This window comes from Quercus robur, chromosome 2 (assembly GCF_932294415.1).
Source record: "Quercus robur chromosome 2, dhQueRobu3.1, whole genome shotgun sequence".
In the NCBI taxonomy this organism is placed as follows: domain Eukaryota; kingdom Viridiplantae; phylum Streptophyta; class Magnoliopsida; order Fagales; family Fagaceae; genus Quercus; species Quercus robur.
Window position 1 is genome coordinate 69,276,749 of NC_065535.1, and position 11,472 is coordinate 69,288,220.

General features: G+C 35.1%; 1 protein-coding gene across 7 annotated transcripts; it reads left to right on the plus strand.

Annotated features, from left to right (window-relative positions):
- Window positions 1–231: 231 nt before the first annotated feature.
- LOC126714741 (uncharacterized) lies at window positions 232–11,176 on the plus strand. 7 transcript variants are annotated; one of them, XR_007651669.1, is made up of 11 exons: window positions 233–426; window positions 3,977–4,103; window positions 4,228–4,565; window positions 5,244–5,369; window positions 6,157–6,201; window positions 6,332–6,379; window positions 7,068–7,154; window positions 7,340–7,398; window positions 10,101–10,173; window positions 10,364–10,514; window positions 10,587–11,176. XR_007651669.1 is itself a non-coding variant. In XM_050415029.1 (10 exons), exons 3-10 carry the CDS (start codon window positions 4,245–4,247, stop codon window positions 10,397–10,399), a joined length of 795 nt encoding a protein of 264 aa, XP_050270986.1. In that variant the 5' UTR covers window positions 232–426; window positions 3,977–4,103; window positions 4,228–4,244; the 3' UTR covers window positions 10,400–11,176. The 7 variants fall into 7 exon arrangements, 6 of the variants coding, with proteins under 6 accessions (XP_050270986.1, XP_050270983.1, XP_050270984.1 ...); XM_050415029.1 differs by having other exon boundaries at window positions 232–426; window positions 10,364–11,176; XM_050415026.1 differs by lacking the exon at window positions 10,101–10,173 and having other exon boundaries at window positions 236–426; window positions 4,215–4,565.
- Window positions 11,177–11,472: the final 296 nt, after the last annotated feature.

Consider the following 11,472-nt stretch of genomic DNA (forward strand, 5'->3'; position numbering starts at 1 on the left):
AAAAGGTTAGAACATCAGTACAGCTCTTAAAAAAAAAAAAAACTACTACTTTTTTTGACAAAATTCTTTTATAAAGTGCATAAAAACAACCTTTTTTTCTTTCTTTTTTTGACAAAGTTCTTTTATAAAGTGGTGAACATGGGAATGATGATGTGTAGTCAGTCATTCATTGAGATTGAGTCCCATTTCCCTTATTATTCATTGAATCCCATTTCCCTTATTGGATATTTATATACACACTCTGTTACGTTTGGGATTTAAATTCCTTACCTTTCTCACGTACACAACAGTCACAGACAACAAAAACACATTCCAATTAACGAATTTAGCTTCTTCACTCTCTCTCTCTCTCTCTCTCTCAACTCTCAACCCTCAACCTCGTACCATTCTCCGTTGCCCATTTCTCTCCTTACATTTGTCAATCACGTAAGCTCTCTCTCTCTCTCTCTCTCTCTCTGTGACATGTTTTTGCTCAAATTTCCTGAGATTTTCTTAGCTTAAGTTCTGTTTGGCTGTCCCCAAAAAACATGGCAACTAAGTTTCCGAAGCTTTTTTTTTTTCCGTTTCTAATGCTTTATCTTTTTCTGGGGCAATTTTGTTTTCCATGTATGCCCCAGATTTTTTTTTTTTTTTTTTATTTTTTATTATAGCTTTCTGAAATTTCTAGAATATGGTTATATGGTATTAGTTCATTGTGTGTGAATGCTTTTAGGGTATGTCGGTAATTAGAATCTTTTTTTTTGGAATATTATCTACTTGTCAATCAAGTTTTATGTAGCCTATATATTGGTCCTTATTATTCAAGTTGTTTTTTAAGGTTTAGTTGGGTACTAAACTTGCACATATAAAGAGAAATCTAAAAGATATATATATATATATATATATATATATATATATATATATATTTAAGTACCAATGAAACCCATTTTCTTTCTCTTTTCTTTTTTTCATTATGTTTTCGTGTTGATTAGGAAAACCTAAATTTTCAAACTGAGCTCTTGACAGAGAATTGAAGACTGAATGGGCTCTGATACCAATTTTGATGTAGGATATTTAAGAGTTCAGCACTAAATTAGATTTCTTATTGATATCTTGAAGGGTTCTTGAATAAGATTTGATGGCTCTATGGTGTTAAAACACTGAATTGAACTTGAAATAAATAAAGATAAACACTAGGCAATCACACCCTTAGAACTTAAAATAAACTGCTGGAATATTATTAAAAGTAATCTTACTATCAATTCTTGAATCTTTTGGTATTTAATCTTATTCTTCTTCTATTCACTTGCATTCTCTTGTTGGAATATTAAACTGTAAGTTGTGTGGTTGATTTAGTCGAGTTGTATGTTGGGTAGTTATGATAAGAGAAAATGGTTAACATAACACTGGTGACTGGCTTAAGCTTTTGGGTTAAGGTGATGTCACAACATTTGTATCAAGTCACTGAGGTGTTAACTCTCAACTCTCACAAACCTTGGATTTTCTTTATAATGTCTATTGATCTTTGTGTTTTTCTCAAATTGTTGGATTCTATGGTTTTGGTGGACTTGCTCTTGTTGAAGAAAAACTGAAGTACAACTCTAATAAGATAATATGGGGTCAAGATGAACTTGGATGGTTCATTATTAAAGATTACATGATGAATTTTCAGACTTACATTGACTACAAGTGACATGGATTAAGTTTCTTTGGAATTTCGGAAGAAAATGTATGCCTGAAAATAAGGTGAATGAGCACATAATCCATAATTTTTGTTCGTTGAGCCTTATTTTTAGGCCTAAATTTACTTATATTATCTCATCTTATTTTATTACATTAATTTAGCCTTTCTGCAAAGTTGTAGGGCATTTAAGATCATTTTTTAAAATTTTATATTCAAAGAAGGCTATCAAACGCGCTAAAAAGTTCCTATAACTATGCATTGGTCAGATTGGAATGAAATGGTTCTCTGAGAATTTTTCAATTTTTTAGTGTATTAGATTCTGTTATTTACAATTTCAAGTTATTCATCAAATATCTAGCCTACTGCTTTTCGTTCTAAGTTAACAATTGATTTAACAATTTGAATGTGGGCAAGTTAAAATTTTGGTTGTAGCTCAGTGGGAGAAGGACTCAAGCTCTAATGCACAAAATACCTTATCTAGATTTAACAGAATTGTGATTTCCAGCTTGGTATTTGAAAATTTTTGAGACAGAATGATGCCCTGACTAAATATCTGGGACTCTTGTTTGATGGTTATACCACTAACTTTTGATAATGGCTGGAGAGATTTGTGTGGCATCTCTAACAACTAATTAATTTAGTAGATTATATGTTTAGATATCAGACTTACCTCTTTTTAGTTGCCTTCTTTGTAATTTATTTAAGATAAAGAAATTGATGATAGCTAAATTTTAGCTGGGGCGATGGAGTTTGAAGTTGGGTAGGGGTTCTTATGGTTGTGGTCTTTGGAGGAGTATTAGGATGGGTTGGGAGGGGTTTAGTCAGAATATTCTGTTTAAGATTGGTGTAGGTAGTCAAGTTCGGTTTTGGCATGATTGTTGGTGCAGTGACCAACCTCTCAAAGTGGCTTTCCTTGTCTTGTATGAGAATTCTTTTAAGCGGAAAGCTTCAATTGAGGCTTTGTTGGTGAGGCAGATGGTGGGGGAGAGGTGGAGTTGGGATGTGATGTTCCATCAAGATCGTTGGAAACTGCAGATGTGACGACTTTACTTCATCATTTGGACTCTCATACTCCTTACACTGAGGGTAGTGACTGGGTGGAGGATGAAGAAAAATGGGCCCTTTGACATTCGCTCCTATTATAATGCTTTGGGGGCGTTTTCTTGTCACTTTCGCTTGGAAAGGTAATTGAGGTGTGAAGGCCCCTAGGAGGGTTTCCTTTTTTGTTTGGACGGTGGCATGGGGGAAGATTCTCACTCTGACAACCTAAGGAAAAGAGGTTATACTATAGCAGATCGGTTATGTATGTGCCAGTGTAGTGGGGAGACAATGAATCATCTTTTGATTCACTGTGGAGCTTTGTTTTTAAACCGTTCAGGGTCTCTTGCGTGTTACCAGAGAGAGTAATTGGCCTTTTATTTGGGTGGAGCGACTGGTTGGGGAAGCATTCATCAAATATTTGGAATTTGGTTTTGTTGTGTTTGAGGTGGATTATTTGACTGGAGCATATCAGTCTTATGTTTGTGGATAAGGATAGATCAGGGGATCATAGGCCCATTGTTTGATTGGGCTCGAACTTGGGGATTCACATCTAGTGATTCCATTCCAATGTTTATAGAGTCTATTTCTTCTTGTACATAAGCATGTTGTTCTTTGTCTGTAATGTAATTATTTGGCTACTTTGTGCCTTTTTGCATGAAGTAGTCCATTTTCAATAAAGTTTATTGTTACTTATAAAAATAAAATAAAAATAAATAAAAAGTAAATTTTAGCTGGTTGAATATTTTGTGTTTGAGTTATGACTATCAAGCACTTGGAGATATGATAATTGGTGATGGGAATGGGCAAAAGAACAACACATTATTTCTAGTTGATTGTAGATGGTTGAGAGTAGAGACAGATCTTTGGATGCAGATGGTTTGTTTTCCCTCCCTTTTTCCTATAGATTTTTTTTTTTTTAATTATAATTATTTTAGGGAGCTTAAATGCTAATATTTTCATTTTTCTTATTGATGTTTTGTTTTTTAAATTATAATATTTTGACTTTTGAGGGAGCTTGAATGCTATCTTTTTGGCCTTCCTGTGTGTTAAACTTATTTGCTTCCATTATGTACCTGATAACTTTATTGACTATTTCAGTCACCTTCTTCTCGACACTTCAACGTATATATTTCTGGTGACTTTATAGTAATGACTATGTTGGTGTCAGACATTTTGCATCCTCTTTTGAACTTTTTACTTTGTGTGTATAATTAATAATGCTTGTAAGCAGTAACAAGGACACTAAAGACTGGTGGTAAATGTTTGACTCAGATATCAGGTGCTTGACACTGCATCATCACAACATATGAATCAGTACCACAAAAGGGTGTACAACATGCACATGTGTTTGTTATTGGAAGAGAAAAGGATTTGCTAAGAGTTTATTGTGACATAAATTGTAAGGGGTTGCAATTTTTTGTTTTAAAATTGTTACGTCACAGCATGCAATTTCTTTTTCACTTTAAGAGTGAGGGGGTTTCATTATCATTTAATTTTCCATAATCTCTAGTTGTCATTTGCAGCAGTTGCTTTCCTTGTTATGTCAGAAGCTTCAAGGAACACAGTCACCAGATCGGAATTAACTCGTATAGGACCAGATTACTTTGGTTACTATACACGCGAAGTAGTAGAACTGTTGTCTCAAGATGATGATATTCTGCCTTCTGCTTCCCAAACATCTAGTTTATCTGGAAGAAAATGTGGGGAGGTCGTGGGGAACAATACAATTGAGTATAGGAACAAATTTTCTGGTTCTTTATTAACTAATAGCATAGGAGCTGGACTTTCAGATTTCAAAAAAGAAGGATTGAAGGCATTGCTGCGGCAGAGTATATCTATTCTTTCACCAGAAGTTGATGAGGTATTTCAGGATTCCTTTTTTTGCTCATAAATGGATGATGGAAAAGGACCATATACTTACATTAAATGATTCTGAGTAATTTCAATTTTGTACAGTGTTGTCTTTGAGCAACAGTAATGAAGTTACATATTACTTGGGTCCTTAAGTTGTTACAATTTAGTTGGGCTAGCCTATGTTGGGTGACGTTTTAGTAAGATTGATGAGACCTCACTGTCCTAAAGCTAGAGAGATGTGGAATATGGTGTTTTCACTATTTGGGGTTCATTGGGTTATGCGGTGTTGTGTTGTGGAGCTTCTAGCTAGCTGGCCAGGCAAGTTTAGCAAGCACAGAACTGTTGTGATTTGGAGCATGATCCCTCATTGCCTTATCTAGGGTATTTGGCAGGAGAGAAATGCTCGTACTTTGGAAGGGAGTGAGAGATCAATTCATGACTTGAAGCTTTCTTTGTTCTAGACTTTGTTCGAGTGGAAAAATGCTTTGGGCAGCTTGATAGTTGTACTTTCCATGCTTTATAGTTTTGACACTTTGCTGGTTCCTTAGTACACTGCCTGTGGGCTTTAGTTCTTTGTATTATTTCATCTTTTTTTCAATGAGGCATTATTACTTATCAAAAAAAAGATTGATGAGACCTAACTCAATATAATATATATTGCAATAACCATGCAATGTAAATGCAGATGCTGGATCCTGTTCTAGCTGTCTGTCGGTTAAAATCTGAAGTAAGAAGGAGAAAGCGTCCATTGAGTCATACGAGTGCCACATATGACAGTGATGCAGGGCAGGTTCCACATAAGAAACTCAAGGTTTTTTCTTCTTCCTCCAGTTCATCCTGTCGTCCTATCTCCCTGCGCATGCTATTCCTGTGAATCACAATTCTAGTTGCGTACTTTTCTTTTTGGCATTGTTTCTACTATTTTTACATTTTAATACGGTTGGAAAATGCATCACGAAAACAATCATGTGTACATGCTTTTGAAATGGTACAATAGTTCATGGAGACATCCTTGATGAGTTAAGAGTCTGCAAACCCAAATGATTCCAACCTAGGACTATTGATTTTCTTTATAATTTTTTTCTGGAGACTATTGAGAAGTTAATAGAGGTTTGGTATGATTTTATCAAGAAACAGTGTGTACCTAGATTCTTTTGCTCTACTCTGGGTCAAAATAATAATTACCAGAGTCATATGTTTATGTTATCAACTACCATAGTAGGAAGATAGATTTGGCTTGAAGGATGTTGTGGGAGACAGGTTTTTCCAATGTCAAAAAATGTGATAGTCCCATTGCCATGAATTGTCGTTGAAGTTGAACAGAAAAGCATTTATCGAAGAAGTCCATGGGATCCAGATTTCACTATCTTTCAAGAGTATCAAAGAGGCTGGATAGCCAGATTAGTTAAGATAAAAAGATTTATAGGGAGATATGGTGCCTCATCACAAACTTATCTATGATTTCTTGTTTTTGTTACCTTCACTGTCTTTTTATGCTAGGAAGATTTTCTTTTTCATTTTACTCTATTCTAATTATTATTGTTTCTTCACTATAAATTAGTTACATTGATTGCTTATTCTGTTTTGCTCATTTCCAGACTACAGAAGCCCCTAAGAAGAGTGCTGCTCTGGAGGGGTCTAAGGTGACTACTGACTAGTATTCTGCATTCTTTCATTTTCTATGGGATCTGACATGCAGACCAATACACACTAATTTTTACTGATCCATTTTGAGTCTTGTACTGCTTTACCGTCATTTTTAAACTGGGAAAGGAGTTTCATTTGGAATCAAACAGAGGTTCTGAGGAAGACCACAGAGAGGTGACAACATTTTTGATGCCCAGAGTTGGAGTAGCTTACTGGATTTGGGATGTTATATATTGTTAAAAATGATAGAGTGCATCTGGATGAGGAGAGAAGTAGATAGGAAATGAATGATTCCTCCCTCTCCCCTCCCCCCCCCCACCCCCCCCAAAAAAAAAAAAAAAAAAAGGATATACGTGCATTTTCCATGTACACACTTTTAGTTCAACTTGATCTTATACTTGTTTAGCTCAAAATTATCTGTAAACTGATAAGAATATTTTTATTTCCCCTTTGTACGAGTATGGTTAGACCTTGTAAAATTTTAAGATCAATTTTTTTCCACTATTCTTTAACTTCATTGCTTAAGTAAGGATCTATTCCTTTAGAAAATGAATTAAACAATGAACAAGAGTTTACTTTATGTGAAGAAAGAAGAATAAGAAAAAGTGTAAAAATATTTTCTCAGGTGGTAAGGGCAGGGTGGGGATGTGGTAGTCTTAGGTTCAAATCTTATAAAGCCAAAAAAAAAAAAAAAAAATGAGGGTTGGTAGTCAGTAGGATTGGCAAAAGGGAACTTAATATGCAAGCATGCTTGTATGTGTGCGTGTAATATATTAGTTTGTGTACTTTACAATGTGCTCTTGGTCATCCACAACTTAATGATGAAGATAGTTCATGTTTCATAGTTTTTGCCTTTCTCCAGATGGATGACTTGCAGTTCTTTCTAGAGAATGATACCTTGGAGGTTGAGGATACAGTGAACAAATTTTCTGATGAACTCTCTGCAAAAGTAATTTTCTGAAATTCTTCTCGATATTACAAAATATGGCATATTCTTTAAATAGCATCTACTGTTACGTCACCAACACTTTCATACTGAGGGTGTGATGTTGACTCCATGTCAGAATATGTTGTGAGCATGTTTTAGAATTATGTTCAGAAATTGCTGAGTTTAGGTTACTGTTTGTTTTTCAGTTAGGCTACATTGAGCAGCAGCTTGAGGAGCTTCTTGGTGCTATAATGTCCACGTGCAGGTATGTTGTGCTCCATTTAATTAAATATGGAAATAAATTTGGGTTAATTACCGCTTCCTCTCTTTTTGTGTTTTTCTCAACTGCAGTGGCATTTGACTACAAGTTAAATACCTTTTTGAAATGTATGGCCTAAAGGGATACAATGTGCTTTTGAGAGTTGAGAATTAGACTAGAGAGAACAATGTACTGTTCTGGGACGTGGATGGTTTTGTAATAACAGTATAACACCCTCTAATCCCGTTATGTACCTAGAAAGACATTGAGTTCAGTAGAACAAATTTAGATGGCCATGTGTGTGCTTCAATGCTTAGTAATATATGTATACTTTCCTTCTTTTTGACAAGTAATATTGAGGCTTCATATGTCCCTAAAAAAAAAGTTGATACATTAGAAAGCTACTGGATTTCCAACAAGCCCTGCTAGGGAAATGGTTGTGGCACTTCAGGGTGGAGAGGCATTCCCTTTGGGGAAGAGTGATAGAAACCAAATATGGGACCTTTCGGAGTGGATGTTGCACAGAAAATGCGGAGGGGTCATATGGTGTGAGTTTATGGAAATACATATGCTAAGGTTGGTTAAAGTTTGAGGATTTTATAAGATACAAGGTGGGACAAGCACAAAGATCTTATTTTTGGTAATGACTGTTAGTGGAGCGATGAGGGTTTCAAGATCCAGTACTCTGAAGTTTTTCTTGATTGCAAGGAATAAAGATGCAAAGGTGGCTGACTATTTGGAGATGTCAAGGAGTATTCACTGGAATGTTTCTTTCACTCAAGCAGTCCAAGATTGGGGGTTAGTATCCAATATCCATGGATCCTTTCTTGGAGTATTTGTATGCTACTAAGGGGGGTATAGCCATATAGGATGATTTGGATTCTCTTGAAAGCTCATAGTTCTAACGTAAGTAGTTGTTATAAGCCTTTGAGAAATGGGGGGACTAGCATTTCCCTTGGAGAACTTTTTGGCTCTTTAAAAAGTGTAAAATTTTAACAATGAATAATTTGAGGAAAGGGGTATCATTATTATAAATTGGTATTGTATATGTAAATATTTGAGGAAAGGGGTATCATTATTATGAATTGGTGTTGTATGCATAAGTTTGACGGGGAGACTTTAGGTCACCTCTGATGCAGGACAGACCAAAATGATGCAACTGAAATTAAGAAAAATAAATAAATAAAGGATAGGTAACATAGAAGTCAGCACCAAGCAAAAGAGAACAGCTCAGAGACAGCACATTAATCATTTGAAGAATTTCAAGAGAAATTTTATTCATTGTCAAAATAATCAGTCTCAGAGTACAAGATTATGCTTATATAGACTACTAAACCCTAATTCTATGACTTTTAGGAAACCAAATTTGAAATGACCTGGGAAATCCCAATTATCCAAGTCCAAAAACAAAAATAGCCTTAATTCTGGGACATTGAATACAAATACTAATAAACCTAATGAAGTGCTAATACCTAAAATAAAATTCAATTTCCTCCAATATTAAATAAAATACTAAATTAAAATAGATATCTCTTTGTTTTACCCACAAAATATATATATATATATATATATGTATATCTCTGTGTCTCCTGCATCATTCTCCCTTGGCTGGAGAAAACTTGAACTCAAAGTTTTGAAGTATCGAAGAATAAGAATTGTACCATTGGATGCTTGCTTTAATTTTGGTTGAAGAATAAGAATTGTAGCATTGAATTCTTGCTTTAATTCCAAAATCACCTTTGGGAGCATTGAGAATAAAGAAGGGAGTAAAGAAGCCTTTGGGTTTTACATCATTAAATTCATTTGGAATTACAAAGTCTTGGAATCAAAGTTGCAAATGAGACAACCTTTTGTTGATCCATAGAATCCACCATTGTATCAATATTTTCCTCTTCATCAAGCTTTTTAACTTCATGCACCATAGAGGGCTGACAAGTTGCACATACATCAAACTCAATTTTCACATCGTGTGCACCCACTGTTATGTTGCTCTCAAGTTGAACTTTCTCATCATCAACGATAAGCAACATATCTGAATCTTTATCAGGCTGAATTAAATCTACTACAAATTATTCAAATATTTTACTATTCTGTTTAGGCTCTTCAATGTGCTCTTCTAGCTGCTCTAGCATTGTAGCAATACCTTTTGATACCTGTACCTCCATTTCAACACTAGGTTTTTGTGGTACTTGATGTCCTTTTATTATTAAGGTCTCATGTCTCCTTTATGGGAAGCATTGAGTTCATTGCTATTTGTCAGCCATGGGGTTTTCAATGAATTGAGGCAGGTATTGGTTTACTATGCATTTGATTGACTCTGGCAGACATGTCTTGAAAGGTTTTCACTAGATTCTCTAACATTTATTTTGTGGTAGACTGGACTAGAGTGGGCTTAGGACTAGAAATTGTAAGTGAGGCACTCATAAATATTACTCAAAGTGAACATTTCTCCCATTCACAATGTGATGGATGGGATATAGGATAATGTAGAGATATTTCTTACTCTTAATAATGTTGTCAGTTGTTACAAAATATGTTCTTATGTAAGCTTATTTGTTTCTAACTTCTATTAGTTCAGTCACATGTCACATGTCCATGTGTAGGACAATTGGCTTACTTAAAAAAATAAAAGTAAAAATAAAAAATCGATTTTTGCATCATAGCATTGGAGCTTTGTGGTAGTCTTTTACTGTTTTTTGTGGTTGCAGACAGTTTTTGCAGCTTAGGCCATGTCTTCTCTCCCTCTCTCTCTCTCTCTCTCTCTCTCTCTCTTCCCTAGGGGTAAACTCCCATATTCTCTATTGTTTGTTTATTGTGCATGAGCAAGAAAGAAAATACAGAATGTGCATCCTTCCCAGCCTCTCCAATGCAAAACCTTAGAAAAAGAATTTGTGAAAGGACCATGAAATGCAATTCAGATGTTGTCACATCACTATGTAATACATGCCTCAAATTTCAACTTTAATTTCAGGGCTATGACTCTTACCGAGAAGCAACAGCTTCGTAAATTGATCCAGAAGCTACCACCAAAAAATCTTGACCGTGTAGTGGAAATCATCCAACATGGCAAGCTGGCAGAACCACAATCACGTGATGAAATTTTTGTTGATCTTGAAAAAGAGGTAAATCATGAAAATGTTTAATGAAATATATTTAGAATTTTTAATTCTTCATAAAATGTCGTTGTTTTGCAGAATAATATAACACTTTGGAGATTGTACTACTATATTGGAGCAGTTGAAAAAGCTAGAATGACTTAGCAGAAAAAAAAAAAAAAAAAAAGGCTAGGATGCTTTCAAAGTAGTGTCATGCCTTTATGAGATGAATGGCCTACGTCTGCTCAGTCAGGGCCACAATCTGTTGCTAAATCAATAGAGGATCAGATTATTCCCACTGCCTTGAAGAAGCTGTAAAGGTTTTAACTGTCATTGTGGCTCAGCAGGATCACTTTGCAAGGTCTTTAGTGAAGTTTGTTAATATGTCTGTACACAATTGCATACAAATCTAACCAGTTAATATGGTTATTTGAGCACAAAGGGCAGGAAAGCATTCTTTTGATGTACTTCCGAAATCCACCAAGATTGAGTGAACTTCGGATCGTAGTTTTGTGCTTCCTTTAGCACATGGCTCCTTTAGGTAGAGCCTTGTTACAATTCTTAATTCAGGGCCCTTTGCCACGTATTTCAGAAGTGCCATTTGAACCATCATATGAGTACATGATGCTGTAAATGAGTGACCAAACTAACGGCATTGGTTTTTTGTTAAAGTTTCTCTTTTTGGTTTCTGGGGCTTCTTTTGCATCCTATTATTTTCCATTTAGAGACGCTGTGGTTTGGTGATTAGATTCATCAGAAATGTCTTAACCATCTTTAGCGCATGTCATCATGACATGCCTCGTATGTTACTGTTTGCATTCCCAGGAAAAGAGGAAGGTATGATTAATGCAATATGAAGAAGAGTCATTCTTAAGTGTAACAAATGATTCAAATATTCCTAACACTCATCAATATCAGAACATCAATGGCCTTGTTCGTATTTCACATTTGTACTATTGCTCTTCTGGTAATTATGGTTTTTCTT